The following is a 17,496-nucleotide window of genomic DNA, read 5'->3' as shown; positions in this document are numbered from 1 at the left end:
ATTACACACATAGGGTTTCTCTCCAGTATGAATTCGTTCATGTATTTTAAGATTATGGCGACTTGTAAAGGCTTTACCACACTGATTACATTCATACAGTTTCTCTCCATTATTAGTTCTTTGTACTTGAAGACAACCATGATGTGCAAAGTTTTTTTCATATTGATTATATTCATAGGGCTTTGTTTTCAAATGAGTTCTTTGATGTAATTGTAAAGTGGAATCAGATCCAAAGGCTTTGTCACATTGATTATAGGGATCCTCTTCAGTGTTAGTTCTGTGAGTTTGAAGATAACTGTGCTGGTTAAAGCCTTTAGTACATGGCTCATATTTATCACTTCCTTTTCCCATATGAGTTTTTTCACATCTTTGAGGAGAACTGGAAGAACTTAGATTTTTCCCACACTGATTGCATTCATAACATTTTCCTATAGTGTGAGTCACACTACAAGTGCAAAGTGAACTAGGACTAACAAAAGAATTCCTATATTCCTTGTACTTGTAAGGCTTTTCTTCAGGGTGAGTTTGTTGATGTATTCCCACTGTAGTTGCAATACCAATTACTTGTAAACTCATATCACATTCATGAAGTCTATTCATAGCAGGGACTACTATATATCTTCTAACTGTTGTAGGAGGAGAGGTACACTGTTTCCTTCCATATCCCTTATGCTCAAATGGCTTGTATCCTGGGTGACAGATGATATACCTATTAAAGAAAAAATAACATAAAAGGTTTTCACAGTGCATTCACATAGTCTAACCTTTTGTGTATCAGAGAGATGTGGCATACGGATTCAGATTTCTCTACCATAACAACCTTCTTGTCTCTCATAAACTGTTCCTCTTACTAAATTAGGGTAAGTCACTACAAGCGTATAAGGAATACTAGCACTAATATAGACTATTTGCTTATAAAAGGCCTTGGACAGACACTGATTTCCTAATCAATATATATACTTTTATAATACTTGAGTGGTATGAAACTACAAAGATGGACAGTTCTAAAACATGGCTCTCATAGCTATGATTAAAATGGTGACTTCTTTGTGAAGGCTTTCTGTTGCTGTCTTCTTTCTTAGAGGAATGCCTTGCACACCTGGATCACCAACTTGACATTGAGGTATATTATCTTGTAAAAAATTAATAATCTTCACAAAGCTGTGCTTATTTAGTGTTTCATTTCCTTAAAGCTTCAGAGGTACATATGTATCAACTCGCACATAAAAAGACATCAGAAGATGGAACGATCTCCCATGCTCATGTATTGATAGGATTAACACAGTAAAACTGGTCATCTTATCAAAATCAATTTAAAATTTCAGCACAACACAAGATTCAAAATTCCAACACAATTCTTTATAGACCTTAAGAGAACAATACTCAACTTTACATGGAAAAACAAACAAACAAACAAACAAACAAAACAGAATAGCTAAAACAATCCAGTGCAATAAAAGACCTTCTGGAGGCATCACCATCTCTGATTTCAAGCTGTACTACAGAAACATAGTAATATAAACTGCATGATATTGGCATAAAAACAAACAGGTTCATCAGTGGAATTGAATCAAAGATGCAGACATAAATTCACATACTGCTGGACACCTGATTTTTGACAAAGAAGCCAAAATTATACAATGGAAAACAGAAAACACCTTCAACAAATGTCGCTGGTCTAATTAAATGTCTTCATGTAGGAGAATGCAAATAACCCATATCTATCACCCTGCACAAAATTCAAGTCCAAGTAGATCAAAGATCTGTATCAGCATGGTCTGATTCCTTGTATTTATTAATTGCTTGTCCCCCAAGATTCTTACTCTATTTCGAGCAGACTATCACATACCCCAAGTAATGCTATGTGATCTTGCCTCCAAAATTATGCTTAATTAACAGAATAAAAGGCCTATACACCTGGGCAGGGCAGAAGTGAGGGGTGGAGCTAAGGTTCACAGGCTTGGAGGACAGAAGGATAATGGAAGGAGAGTACTGGAGGAGAAGCAAGTGGGCTGATGGGTTAGCATGGGGAGACCCATGTGGCCAGAAGGAATAGACTCAGAGACATGGTGTGGAGAGAAGCTGCCCAAATGGAGGTAGCTTAGGGGAAAACATCTGCCCAGCCCCAGAAGAAATAAGGCTTATTTAAAATATAACAGGTGTCTGTGTCTCTTATTGATATTGGCATACAAGGTTGTGGGTTAATAATAACCACCATAATAATTATAGACTTTAATAATAAACAGTATTAGCCATTTCAATTTTCTGCAACAAAGACCTCAACATAAAACCAGATACACTACACTTGACAGATAATAAAGTAGGGAATAGTTCTTGTTCAGCTTCCTGAAAAAAACACTAACAGCTCAGGCACTTAGATCAACAATTAATAAAGAGGACAAAATGAAGCTAAAAAGCTTCTGTAAGGCAAAGGACACTGTCAAAAGGACAAAACAGCAGTCTACTGAATAGGAAAAGACCTTCGCCAACTCCACATCAACCAGAAGGTAATATCAAAAATATATTAAAAAATTTCAAAAAAAACCCTAGACATCAGCAAACCAAATAACCCAACTAAAATATGAGATACAGAGTTAAATAGAATTCCTGTCAGGAAAATGCAAATCAAAAGAACTCTGAGATTTTCCATCTTACCCCTGTGAGAATGGCTAAGATCAAAAATTCAAGCTCATACTAGCAAGGATGTAGAGCTAGGGAAACACTCCTTCATTGTTGGTGGGAGTGTGAACTTGTGCAACCACTTTGAAATTAATTTGGCAGTTTCTCATAAAAGTGGGAATAAATCTACCTCAAGACCCAGCTATACCACTCCTGGGGCATATGCATAAAGGACAATCCACCATGCTTTAAATATATGCCCAGAGGGAAGAAGAATTGTAGGAGCCAGAGGGGTCAAAGACACCACAAGAAAATCTATAAAATCAACTAACCTGGGCCCGTAGGCTCAAAGAGACTGAACCACCAACCAGGGAGTATGCACAGGACTTCCCTGGACCCTCTGAACACATATAACAGTTGTGTAGCTTAGTCTTTATGTGGGACCCCCAACAGCAGGAACAGGGGCTGTCTCTGACTCTGCTGATTGCCGTTGGGACCCTTTATCCCTACTGGGCTTCGTCATTTAGCCTCAATATGAAAAGATTTTCCTAATCTTACTGTAACTTGATAGCCAAGGTGGATTGATATCCATGGGAGGGTGCCCCTTTTTGTGAAGAAAAAAGGAGGAAGAGTGAATGTGGAGTATGGGAGGTGGAGGGAAAGCAGTGGGAGGAGAGGAGGGAGGAGAAACTGCAGTCTGGATAAAGTAAATAATTTTTTTTAAAAAAATTGAAAAAATACCTTTCATGTCTTCTAGAACTCTGACAATGTTCTTCAATATTCTGGTCCTCCCATCTGTAGCCTAAAATATAGTACCAAAAATGTATGACATATTATTGGATATTATGCAAATTTTAAGTCACTATCTTCATTGAACCTGAGAAGCATGCCTGATTTATTCACCATATTCTTCCTCTTTCTCAACTGAAATCCCAGAAAAGCAACAATAATGAAGAAATGCTTGTCCTCTTATTGTAAAAAGTGACTTAAAAAAACCCTAACATTCCTACCTATAGCAGTGAGGTGCCAGTAGGTCTCCAGCATCACATCTTTGTAGAGACTCTTCTGAGAAGGATCCAGCAAAGCCCACTCTTCATGAGTGAAGTTCACATGCACATCCTCATAGGTTACTGTATCCTAAAGTAGCCAACACACATACATAATAGAAACGGTGAGACTTACTGCCTTGTAAATGTACACTTCATTGAGAATTTATTTACATAATTCTGGGCACTCCACACATTTATTCCGTATTGCAGATTTCAAATGCAGTCACCAAGTCATTTTAGAAGAAAACAGAAAAGGAGGAGCACACCTCTCACTTCTGGACCCACTGAGATTCCATATGCTATTGCAAGAGAAATGGCAGCAGATGAAACAGAGAGACACTCATATTAACACTATTGAGTACACATTAGCAAAATTATATCAAAATCCCTAACTTCAAAAAAGGATGAACAAGATGGAAGTAGTGTTGCACACCTTTAATCCTGATCTCAGGAGGCAGAGACAGGTGAAATCTCTGTAATTTCTAGGCAAGTCTAATCTATATAGTGATTTCCAGAACAGCCAGAGCTACACTGTGATACCCTGACTCAGATGAACAAACAAATGAAAAGGATAGAAAGTTCACTTGAAATTCCTTAAAAGAGTTAAACATTAACTCTGTAAGAAGAAACCAAACTGAAACCATTTTGAGTAAAACTTTCATTTTAAATAGGGGTAAAATAAAGTTAAAGTTCCCAAGACCTCCCTGGGTAACCAGTATCCTGCTTGGCAGAGAGAGACATGGATGTGGGTAGCTGACACGTGGTTATCAAGTTGAGACACAAATGCTAGGCAAGTAACCTGCCACAGTTGAATAAACTAACCAATGGGAGTATGGTAAGTGTACCACAAAGACATGTTCTTAAGGAAGACCCCTTTCCCTAAATCCTGACTGGTAGAAAAATATAATTGTAACTTGGCACACGTTTGTGGTTTTTAGGCTTAAAAGTTCTGTAACATTCTAGCTCTGGGTTACAGTTCAGCTTCTGAGTCTATTCTGTGTCCCTGATTGATCAATAGCAGCTTGGTTACAATAAATTTTTGTTTTCTATATTGACTTGGTATTTAAGTTATGTTGGGTCTAAGTAGATCCTATAACAACTCTAGTTCTGTACTTGTCTTCCAAGAGACTGGAGTGCCCCAGGTAAACTGTAAGGCTAATATATTCCTACAAAAGAATGCATTTTTAATAAGTTACTGGTTGATAGATCAAAAAGTTCTCAAAATCATTAGCAAAGAAAATGCTGATCCAAAAACAAACAAAAAAAAAACTAGACAAGAAAGAATGTTCAACAATTAAGATAATGTTTTTGCAGAAATCCTTGATCAGTCCTCAGCACTCACTTGGAGGCTCACAACCATTTGTAAATCCAGGTCAAGAGAATCTAATGCTCTCTTCTGACTTTAGTGAACACCGGTTCACTTATATCTACATATATATGTAGATATGTGTGTGTGTGTATATATATATATATATATACATATATACATATACATGTATACATATGTATATACATATATATACATATACATATATATACATATGTATATATATGTAGATACGTGTATAACTATATATACACACATGTATACATAGGCAAAAGACTTATGAACATTTTTAAAATTTTTAAAAACTTTAAACATAAACGAAGGTAGGGAGAATGTTACATACATATTACAGAATGTTACATACCTGTAATCCAATGTGTGCAGGACAGTTTTATGCCAACTTGACACAAGCTAAAGTCATCTCAGAGAAAAGAACCATAGCTAAGAATATACTTGCAGAAGTTCAGGCAAGCATGTAGAGCATTTTCTTAAGTAGTGATTGATAGGGGAGGGTCCAGCCAATTGTGGGTGGTGCTACCCTTGGGTTACTGGTCCTGGGTTCTATAAGAGGGCAAGCAGGCTGAGTAAACCAGTAAGTAGCACTCCTCCATGGCCTCTGCATCAGTTCCTGCTTCCAGCTTTTAGCCATTTGAGTGCCTGCCCTGACTTCCTTTAATGTACAGTGATATGAAGTATAAGCTAAATAAACCCTTTCCTCCTCAGCTTCCTTTTTAGTTACAGTATTTCATCCCAGCAATAGAAACCCAAACTAAAATAGGTTGGCATCAGGATAGTGGGATGTTATTGTGACAGGCGTGACCATGTTGTTTGGGGAGGATTGTGGAAGAACTTTGGAACTTTGGGCTAGAAAAGCCATTGAGTGTTGAGAGCTCAGGGAGCTACTGTGTAGGAGTTTGAAAGATAAGAATATTGAGAGCAGTACAGACAATGGAGACCTGGCTTGTGAAGTTTCAGAGGGAAGTAAAGACTCTACCAGGTCTTTTGTGTGCCAAGTCTGTGGTGTCTGGTCAACTGGAGCTGCAGAATCAACTGTGATTAACAAGAGACCAGAAACACTAAAGTAAAATCTTTGTCTTACTGGGACAGTTGACGCTGGTTAGCTGGAGCTGAAAATTTTGAAGTGGTTAAGAAGAGATCAGGATCACTGAGGTGAAATCTTGGCAATGTTTCCTCAGAGCCAATGCACAGAAGCTGTGTTCCAGACTTGGCCAAGGTTATACCTTACGCTGGCAGCCAAGTTTGGCAATGTGAGAGTCACCCAGGTGGTAATGGTTTTGAAAGCATGAAGGGGTCGTAGAGAGTAGCAGAAGCTTGGCACTGTGAGAAGCCATTGGTGAAGGTATAGCTTCAGAAGCAGTTGCAGGCCCAGAATTGAATGAAGTCATTCAGAGAGGTTGAGGCTTGGCACAATGAAGAAAGCCTAGGAGAGGCTATTGGCGAAAATGCAGTCCAGCTTCAGCAAGAGGCCTGAGCATATTGGAGATGCCAGAAAAATGGAATGACTACCAAGAACAGCAGCAGAAGTGGAATGGAGGCAGTCAGAGCCTAGAAGACAAGCTGTGTGTGCTGCTGAGGGCAGAGCTGAAGAAATGACGCAAGCACCTTGGAGGAAACCAGATCATGCGTCTCAGACAATTGTACATTGAGTTATTTACACTGTTGAAGTTTGATTTTGCTTTGTTCAGACTGTGACTATGCCTTCTTCCCAACAAGTAGGTTGTTGGATCCACACTTCGTGGATTCTCCAGATCAGTCTGCCAAGGCTCATCCTCAGCTTTGTAGCAGAAACCCTGTTGTGGTCTCCCTTTCCTCTCTGAATCCATCCCCAGTGGATCACAAAGATAGTCTCCTCCAACCTTCCCCCAACACATCCCACCACCCCAGGCTCCAACATCAGCAGGCATTCACTGTGAACACTCTAGCTGAGCAGGCTGGAGAAACGGGTAAGCTAATTCAAGAACGCCACCACCACTCCTCTCCTCTAAACCCAACTTCCCAGTTCTCTACAACAGAGCAACAGCTGCAGGCACTCTTCCCCTCCCCCCTCCACCCAAGTCTCCTGTGGCGCCCACAGACTTTCCCCTTCCAACCACCTTCTGCACTTGTTGCTTTATTTCAGCCCCAACTCAAGCAGGCACTCCTGCACTAACTGACAGAGCACTCCTGCCAGGGAAGCAGGTAAGCTGTCCGTAGAGTCCTCTCTTCTGTTGTTCCTCTAGAACCAACCCACCAATCTCATTTCCAGACCTACAGCAGACCCTCTGGTGTGACCTCTCTTCACTGTCTTTCCCTGACTCCAAGGAGATGAAATAAACAGATCTTGGTTGATCTGCTCCCCTCCCTCCCCATGGCCTCTGCATCAGTTCCTGCTTCCAGCTTTTAGCCATTTGAGTGCCTGCCCTGACTTCCTTTAATGTACAGTGATATGAAGTATAAGCTAAATAAACCCTTTCCTCCTCAGCTTCCTTTTTAGTTACAGTATTTCATCCCAGCAATAGAAACCCAAACTAAAATAGGTTGGCATCAGGATAGTGGGATGTTATTGTGACAGGCGTGACCATGTTGTTTGGGGAGGATTGTGGAAGAACTTTGGAACTTTGGGCTAGAAAAGCCATTGAGTGTTGAGGTATGAACCCCTTCATACCCCTAGCCTATCCCCATTCCTAACTGTCACCTCCCAATACCCAGCAATGCATTTTACCTGGAACCCTCAGTGAACAACATGATCAAAGAAAATTTCCTACCAGGCAACACAAAGCCATTACACTCCCTGAAAATGCAGAAAGGAAGAAACACTTAAAGCAGTGGAAGAAACCATCAACATGAGAAAGCTGACACAAAAGTAATAGAAAGGAGGGAAGAAGTTCTGGCCCCGGCAAGCAACAGCACTCAGCAGCTTTGGCCACATGGTTCTGTCTCTAGAGTCAAGAATACAAAAGAGTTGTGGAATCTCCCTCCCCTGCTAAAGAAAGCTGCTGAGGCCTGGTATATGTCAGAGGTGTTTGTGCTGGCTAGTCTTGTGTTAATTTGACACACAACTAGAGTTGTTGAAAAAGAGGAAACCTTAATTGAGAAAATACCTCCATTAGATCCAGCTGTAGAACACTTCCTAAATTAGTATTAATAGGGGAAGGCCTAACCCATTGTGAGTGGTGTTATAAGAAAACAGGCTAGCCAGGTGAGGGGGTGCATGCCTGTAATCAATCCCAGCACACAGAGAGGCAGAGGCAGGCAGATCTCTGTGAGTTAAGAGGCCAGCCTGGGCTACAAAGCGAGTCCAGGACAGCCAAGGCTACACAGGGAAACCCTGTCTCAAAAAACCAAAACAAATAAGAAAGCCAGGGAGCAGTACCTTTGGCCTCTGCATCTAGGCTCCTGGGGTTGGGATGGGTGTAAGACAGGTGCTGCTTTCTGTGTTTGTGTTTGTTGGGTGGGTGTGCTGCACACTGGCTTGCTTCTGAAGCAAAACTTTGGTGTTACTGGGAAAGCTGGTATTGCTTAGCTGGAGCTAAGAAATGAATGGGATTAAGAAGAAACCAGCATAAATGAGGAGGACTCTTCTGGGAAATGTTTCCTCAGTGTCAGCACACAGAAGCTGTGTTCCAGAACTGGCCAAGGTTGTATCTTGTTCTGGCAGCCAAACTTGGTAGTGTAAGATTGATCCAGCTAGCACTGGTTTTGAAGGCATGAAGGGGTCATGAAGAGCAACTAAGACTTGACACTGTGAGAGGCCAGGAGAGGCCATTAATAAAGGTGCAGCCTCAGTGGCAGTTGAAGACCCAGGATAGAAGGTCCATGCACAGATTTTGAGATGTGGCAACATAAAGAGAACATGTAAGAGGCTATTGGTGAAAGTGCAGGCCAGCTGCAGCAGAAGACCCCAGTGTTCAGAGATGCCAGTACCATGGGATGACCACCAAGAACAGCAGAAATAGTGCAGTAGAGCCAGCCAAACCCTAAAAAGCAAGCTATGTGGAGGACTGAGCAGGAGAAGTGACCCAAGCTCATTTTCTGAGGAACCCAGAAAATGATGAGTGAATCTGAAATGACTGGACATTGAGTTATTTATAATACTGGAATTTAGTTTTGCTTGGTTCATCTTGTGACTGTGCTCTGGTTCTTCCCTCTTGAAAAAAGTATTTAGAGATTTTGGATTTTTAGAGAGACTGGATATTTTAAAGAAAATGACGTTTTAATATGTTTGAATTTGTAAAAACGTGAGAATTGATTGATTGGTTGGTTTTACATCTTAATCAAAGTTTTTTCTCCCTCCTCGTCTCCCAGTCTCTCCCACCACCTCCCCTCTCCCCCTACCCCATCCACTAATCCTCTGTTTCTCTTCAGAAAAGGGCAGGTCTCCTCCCATGGATATCAACCAGCTGTGGCATATAAGATTGCTAGATTTTTAAAGTTATTTATGTTTTCGGGGGGTTTGGGGTGGTCAAGACAGGGTTTCTCTGTGTAGCCTTGGGTGTCCTGGCCTCTTGTTGTAGACTAGACTGGCCTCAAACTCACAGAGATCTGCCTGCCTCTGCCTCCCCGAGTGCAGCTATGGAAATTGTCTAGAAAGTTTGCTTATGGTAAATCTGCCTAATTTCTTACAGGCTACATTTGGAAACTTTTTATTACATAATTGTTTACATACTTATAATTATCATTTAAAGACGTTCACTGAGACAAATGTTGTATTTGTTTCATAAGCGTCTTCCTGTAATTTATTATAAAGCCGAAATTAAACATAGAAATGTTTTAATAGTTTAACTCAAAATTTGTCAATCATTTTTAATAGTTCTTTTTTTTAAAAGATTTATTTACTACGTATACAGTATTCTGCCTGTGCACCAGAAGAGGGCACCAGATTTCACTATAGTTGGTTACGAGCCATCATGTGGTTGCTGGGAATTGAACTCGGGACCTCTGGAAAAGCAGGCAGTGTTCTTACTCTCTGAGCCGTCTCTCCATCCCCAATAGTTTTATATATATATATATATATATATATATATATATATGTGATTTAAGGACAGGCAAAAGTCTCCTAAAATTTATTCACAAGAACGCATTAACCGCACAGTTGCCCTTAGCTGCCTGTTATAAAATGATGGTCTTTTTATTGAAACACAAATAAACTTTTCTGCAATATTTTATGGAATATAAAGAGACTTAAATTGTCTGACTTGTTTAACTTGGCACTGTTAGTTTTTATTAATAAAACATGCATGGGCATTTTAACAACAATCAGGTCAGTAAAATGGCTTAGCAAGTAAAACCAATTGCTTTTATTTAATCTTATGTTAATTAGTGATGGAGTCTGTAATGGTAGTGATGGCATGGCTGCACGAAAAGAGGCTACTCAGTTTCAAACACACAAAGAAGTGGAGGTGTGATAAGGTGGTGCAGGATATTTGATCCCATTGTGAACCTCAAACTTGTGAACTGTAAAAACATGTTTCTAGTTATAGAGTGGCTCAACCCTAGCACACACCTTTAATCCAAGAACTTTCTGTTTATTATAATCAAGAACTTACAGTTTGGCTCAGCCCTAGGACACACCTTTAATCCAAGAGCTTTCTGTACACAAGATTAAATAAAATTAACCCTAGGTTAAGAGGTAGAGCAAAAAACCATCTGAAAGAGATTAAACAGAAAGGAGGGACTTTGAGTTGAAGGGTATCTAAGACAGTGTGGAGAAGAAAGGGCTTTTGGCTTTTTCCTTCTGGGACATCAGCTGAGAAGGAAGGTCAGCTGGGTGATTTCTCTGCCTCTCTGAGCTGGCAGGCTTTCACCCCTGCATCTGGCTCCCCTGAATTTAGCTCCAGTCTTCACTATTTTCATTCATTTTAAAAGTGAGGGTATAGGCACTGAAAGCCCATCCCCAGAGACTTCCTCCAAAAAGGCTTCTTCTAAAGTTTCCATGTGCACCCCAATGAAAGGCACAAGCCAGAGATAAATCCTCAAATACATCACCCTACATTTAAGACTTTTTATTCAACCCACATTTTCACAAAGGTCGTGATAGGGTCACAGTCAACCCATGATGCAAATGCATTTAGTCTAACTTCAAAATCCCCACTTATGTAACAGTCCCAACACTGAATGTCCAAAGTTTCTTTTAACACTCAAAGCAATCTCTTTAACTGTGACATCGTTTAAATTCAAAATATTAATCATATCTACTCAAGATACAATGGCACAAAGTACTCATTTCATTCCAAAGAAATAAGGAAAGATTGGACCAAGACATGCCTGAAACCCCGCTAAACAATAATCAAATCCTGCAGCTCTGTGTTAAATACCTGGGATTCAGTTTCAAAGTGCTTAGATAGCTTTTTCTCACTGCAATTTTTCACACATCTCACTCTCTGGCTACTTCTACTTACCCACTTACTATATGAAGCTGTTCATGAAAAGTGTCTCAAAGCTTCGGTATATCAATACCTTGTGATGTCAAAATGCAAACAAGGCTTTATCTTCAAGACTTCATACAATGAACTCTCATAGTCTCCTCACCAGGGATCATACTCTGCTATTCAGATAGTTGCAACAGTGTTGAACTAGAAGTACAGAGGAAGAATCCATAAATCCTTTAAATTTTCCATCTTTTTGCTTTCAAGAAATAGTAGCTTATAAATGATACCACCACATGCGGCTCTAGCTTTTGATGGCCCTGACCCCAATGAAACAGAGCAGCAGTAGGTTCTAAAGGAAGCTGCTCTCTGGAATTAGGAATCACCTTGCCTTTTCCTTCCACAGTCAAATGCTTAGCTAGGTGGTACAGTAACTTTACAATACCTGTTAGGGCAGGTGCCTTCTCTTCAGTAGCCCTAATCTCCATGTAACTGTTGCCTCTGTTTGAGCATATGACAGCCATCTAAACTATTTAGTGCTCTGCCCTATTGTTGCTCTTTTTTTCTATGGACCTGCATGAGTCATCAATAATAACCATATCGAAGACTGAATGTTTTGTCCATTACTCTTTCATTCAGCCTTACTCAAGTTCATGTGACATGGGCAGAATACAGTCAGATAATATGCCAAAGTATTACAAAAAAAAACAACCAATCTTAGTGACTGTTCTACTGCTTGAAGAAACATTATGACCAAGGCAACTCTTATGATGGAAGGCTTTTAATTTGGGGATTGATTAGAATGAGGAGGGTTACTCTATTATCCTCTGAAAGGAAGCATCATGGTGGGCAGGCACGGGCTGAGTTGTTTCACCCTGATACACAGGAAGCAGAAAGAAACACTTGCCTTGCACTGGTCTTTTGAAACCTCAAAGCCCACCTAGAATGATACACCTTAATAAACAAGGCACACTGACTCCCACAAAGGCATACCTCTTAATTTTACACAATTACTTCCACTAAACGGGGACCAAGCATTCAAACATAGGAGCTCGAAGCTGTTGAATAAATATAAACCATGACATAAATATCACCTAAGTAGAAAGAACTCTAAAGAAAAAAAAATGAGAAACATTAAGAGGGATGGGGGTGGGAAAAGAGGGACAGAGGGAGACTGAAAGAGACCGAAAGAAGAAAACATTGCACAGAAATAGGAAGAAGCCAACTCCTCTGAAAGGATTACAGGCTTCCTTAATATAACCTTCCCTACCCTGTCTAACAAGAGATTAAAATGTGAGGCTTTCAAACTTAGGTTTAAATATCTTTTTTTTTCCTATGTGCTTGGCATGATCCCTTGTTTCCATGACAACAGACCAAACCTTTGAAACTGTAAGCAAGGCCCAATTAAATGCTTTTCTTTACAACAGTTGCTGCGGTCAAGGCTTTTCTTCACAGCAATAGAACACTAACACAGATAACAATACTTGACATATCAAAGGAAATAAAAATAACTAAAAGAAAGTTTTGCTATATTGACTGAAAAACAGCCCTTTCATGGTGGAGGGCATGTCCTCACCACGAGGCTAGATGAGCTTGCCTCCTGGAGAGTGTCCGCCGAGTGCTGGATGCTGCAAACTGCAGCCAATTCCCTGTGTCTCGCCCGGTGAGACTGCAGCGGCTCAAGCTAACCTCCAGAAACTGTACACCTACCAATTCAGTTTTCCTTCATTCCTAAGTTATAAATTAACCCATGCTGGGAAAGTACACGAAAGCCATTGATACTGCCCCATCTGTCTTCTTTATAACAGAGAACCATGCAGCCCACTGCCTTAAACTTGAACAGCTTGTAATCCAGCCATTGCCTAGCCTGTTTCCCCTTTAGTGTATACAATGAACACTTCCATTTATTCTGGTCTCAACACAACCCCTTTCCATGTTACTAAAATGAACAGGCCACTCTATGACTCAAAGGGGAAAAAACAAGTTGTGTGATGCTACAAACCTTTATTCCAAGAACTGAATAGTTAAGGAGAAAGATAACCCCTGTGGGGCTACATACTGGGATCCAGGAAACATTATAGCAAACTCTTAGAGTCTAATAAAGAAAAATCTCTTCAGTAATTACAAGTGCCCAGCTCTAGATGACATCAAAGCTTAGGTGGCCAGGAACAGAGTTGCTAATTTACGTACACCATAGGCTTATGCACGCCACATACGCTGTCAATCTAGAGAAGTGCTGCTTCCTGCCCTCCTGCCATCATGCTTTGCAAAATTTGCTTCCTTTTCTACTCAGGACCATTTGCTCAGGATGGGACCAACCACAGTGGGACTAGGACACTATTACATCACTCATTAATCAAGAAAATATGCTATACATTTAAATTGCCCACATGCCAGTCTGACTCTAGCTGTGTCAAGCTGACCAAATCTAACCAGCATACCTACTGAGTCATCTCCCAGCCTCCAAAGACAGATTTTTTTTTAAAGCAAATCTCAATTCTCAGTTTTCAGTGTGTGCATGGCACACACACATGTAAAATGTTGAAAATCTGTCACATTTGACTGGAGAGATGGCTCAGCAGTTAAGACCACTTACAGCTCTTGCAGAAGACCTGGGTTTGGTTTCTAGCACTAACATGATAGCACAAAAATATCTAGAGATCCTGTTGCAGGGCATCAAATATAGTCTTCTGTGGGCACCAAACACCCAAGTGATGGACACAGATATATGGAAGCAAAACACTCATGTACGTGAAGGAAATTTAGTAAATTAACAATACAGACCCCTAAATCTCTTATATGAAAGCATAGATAAAACAGCCAAAAATACATAGAAATGTGACAAATATCTATAGCCAAAACTATAACTTTGTAATTCAAAAAAAAAAAAAAATCAAGAAAATCGATCAAAGGAGAGAAATTCCTGACTGTAAATAGATAGCCTCAATACTACACTACAGAATCTGAGCTATAGATTCAACAAAAGTCCAAAATAAAAAGTCTAATGAATTCTGTTATAAACAACAGGAAATTGATGACAAAAGGTCATCATGAATGAAAAATGACCAATGTAAGACTGAATGCACAGCACAGTGACACCATCTGACTTCAAAACTTCACATACACCTGCAATAAAGACTGTGCTGTTTGGGGAAGAATAGAGATCAACAGAAATGCGAGGACACTTACAGAGAAAACCAAAATTAATACTGGGCCAATTTTGACACATGAGGCCAGAAACTCAGTAACTAACACACGGGACTGGACCACCGCGGCATCTACATGCAAATGTGTTAATAACACAGACTTTCCACCCGCACAGAATTAACTGCGGACGGAGCCGACACCTGACTGTCAAGTGCAGAGCTTCTAGACGACACTGGAGAAACTAGGGTCTGCGAGTCAGCACACCTGCTTCCCTGACAAGGAAAACCGCGCGTGCGCGCGCACTTTAGATAACGTCAGCAATAAGGACGGAGGACACACAGGACCCACAATCCCCGTGTTCTGCACAGGCGCAGCCCGCAGACAGAAGTTACTCAGAGACCGCGGGGGGCGGGAGGTGCAGGGACCTCTCAGGGCTCCGCGTGTCACCGCCGGTCCCCGCCCCGGGGCGAACCCACTCGGGCTCCCGCGGCTCCTCCCCGCGTGGGGACGGCGGCCCCGCTCACCATGGCGCGGACTCCGAGCTCGCCCCGCTCTCCTCGGCTCCCGGCAGCGGCTCACCGGACTATCTCCGCCTTCCTCGGTACCTTAACCAAGCTTTAAGCAAGACCGACCGGAAGTGCCCTCCCCGTTCTGGCTGGCGGGTCCGTCTAGAGGCGCTGATTGGCTACTGCGGTCTGAGTGACAGGAGCATCTCCCTTAGGGCCCTAAGTGTCTCAGCACAGAAGCTCCCAGCCCTGCTTCCATCTCAGGCACGGATCTGTGGAGACTGCGGGGTCGGGCATTGCGGTGGAACTTGCGCCTGGACTGCAGCGTCGTCCCTGCGCTTTTCCTGCCCTCAGCAGGCACTGCCCCTTCGTTCTGGGCACAGGGCCTCTGGCATACACAGACCGTTGAACAATGTGCAGGGGAGTGATTAAGCTGCCTCATAGCTGAAAAAGCGTCTAGCATATTCAGGTCAAGTTTAAGTCACCTGACTGATATTCACCAGGCAGCAGCAATTTCAGTAAGACACATCTAGGACTGCTCACACCCCTTTGAGCTTCACATTGTTACCCAAACGTTAACACTTTCCCGGCCTATCAAGGCACTGGCCGATCAAGCCACCATTTGGAAGGTGGAAGCAGGACATCACAAGTTTAAACCAGCTTGGTCTAGGACCCAAAACAACAATAGTTAGGGTCCCCACAGGGGAGGTGTCCAGGGAGACATTAGTAGGTTCCAGGGAGACCATGACAACTCATGCTATGGAAGTTTATTAAAAAGTACAGCGCTGATACACAATTTGCAGGAGGAGAATGGGACAGAATCAGCAGAAAGCTAATTAGACAGTTTTGGCAAGAACACGCGATACCTCAGACTGAGTACACGGTGGCCTTGGGACTGATAACTACAGTCTTCACGCTGAAGAGCCTGATTGTCTTGATGCCATTAAGGCTCTGCATCAAGTACCAAAATAGGCCTTGCCAGGTCTGTATTTTACATAGGAAAATACAAAGAAAAGGATTAATGCATGGAAAAATAGGACTTAGAAAGAAAGAGATTACAGATTAAATCCACATTACATAAAATAAGAAAATATTAATGACACCAATAGTTGATTTTTAAAGACATGCCTTTAGCTATATTACTTTTCAGACTCAAATTGCTATTTTCTCACATGAATTTCAATTTGTCCTGGAATCCCACCACATGGAAGGTTGAGGCAGGAGCATCACAAGTTTTAAGATCTGCTATGACTACAGATTGACTTGACATAAAATTTTAGGAAACAGCAAACCCTGCCTTAAAATAACTTTTTGTTTAAGGTTCAGTGGACAGACACTGGCCAAGCAAGGGAGAGGCTCTAGAATGCATACCCAGTATTCTTTCTCCAAAAGTGAAAACAAGGCAACTACAACCAACACACTGAAGTAGGTGGATCAGACGGGAATCCTACACCTGAAGCATGTAGTTGGCTGAGTGAGTAACTTGCAGCCTGAGGTCTATACTCAAGAGAGGACCCACTCCTCCATCTTGTCCCCTGACCTTCACACATGTGCCGTGATATGTTTCTTTATTCTGACGCAAAATCAGAATTTTAAAGAAGAAAATGAATACGAAATAAAAAACAAAAAGCACGAAAACCAGCAAAATACCGAGTTATGTGTCAAGTCAGTACAACCATTCACCAAAACAGAATCCTTGAGCACACTGCCAGAATGAATATTTATGAAGCAAAGCATTCACAGTAAACTTCCTACTAAGTTACAAAATTAGGCAAGCGCAGATCCCTTAGGGTAAAAATGAGAACTAATGAGTTTTTCTTTTGCATTAAACAACTAACTCTACTCGGAGTTGGCAAAGAAAAGAAAATCAGAGAAAGGAGGGACAGAAAGCAAAGAAATTTGAAAAAGAATTCCTAATAAAATGAGCAATAAACATGAACATAGGATCTGCCCCCAAAACACCCTTAGTAGAATGGATCAAGGTCTGACTCTGTGGTGAGGACTTTGCCTGCTCAGGCAGTGCTTACACAGCATCCAGACTAAAGACTCAAGTCTGTTCTGTGGCCTTCAGCTCTTTAATGAGCGCCTTTGCGACGAACAGTTTATTGTGGGCCCTTCTCACCCCTGAGATCTGGGACTTCAAGAGAGGGCTGTTGACTGCACATCTGGGCAGTGACTCCCTCAGGGGCTAAGGTGCTGGATGCCATGTGTGAGTGGTCCATGCTGCTGTCCTGTGACACTCACGTATGCTTTGGGAAGTCCACACAGGTGACAGGTAAATGACAACCACCATGGCCAACCTCCTACTGTGATGTTGTATAGATGTGGGACAAGCACCAGAGGGCTTAGCTGCACGTCTTCCATCTGACAGACCCCACCAAACAGTCTGAGATTCACCACCAAGCATCGTTGTCATGCTGTACTGTCTTACAGCCTCCAGAGCCTGAGCTTTTAAACCCCAGACAGGCCACAGCTTCCTCCAG

The 17,496-nt window shown here is 41.5% G+C and overlaps 1 protein-coding gene across 1 annotated transcript in view; it reads right to left on the bottom strand.

Annotated features, from left to right (window-relative positions):
- The window catches only part of LOC129677036 (zinc finger protein 431-like), a 17,882-nt gene extending 2,800 nt beyond the window's left edge, over positions 1 to 15,082 (bottom strand). Inside the window, exons 1-4 of the mRNA XM_055607590.1 lie at positions 15,032 to 15,082; positions 3,630 to 3,756; positions 3,361 to 3,421; positions 1 to 709 (exon numbers count right to left, since the gene is read on the bottom strand). The exon at positions 1 to 709 is cut by the window's left edge and continues 2,800 nt beyond it. Of these exons, the coding sequence (XP_055463565.1) occupies positions 1 to 709; positions 3,361 to 3,421; positions 3,630 to 3,756; positions 15,032 to 15,034 (900 nt within the window). The 5' untranslated portion in view covers positions 15,035 to 15,082. The remainder of the gene's footprint in view (positions 710 to 3,360; positions 3,422 to 3,629; positions 3,757 to 15,031) is intronic.
- Positions 15,083 to 17,496: the final 2,414 nt, after the last annotated feature.

The sequence above is a fragment of the Psammomys obesus genome, unplaced genomic scaffold (assembly GCF_907164565.1).
Source record: "Psammomys obesus unplaced genomic scaffold, mPsaObe1.curated_primary_1811, whole genome shotgun sequence".
Taxonomy (NCBI): domain Eukaryota; kingdom Metazoa; phylum Chordata; class Mammalia; order Rodentia; family Muridae; genus Psammomys; species Psammomys obesus.
Note: the sequence above shows the minus strand (reverse complement) of the source record. Positions and strands in the feature narration are given on the sequence as shown.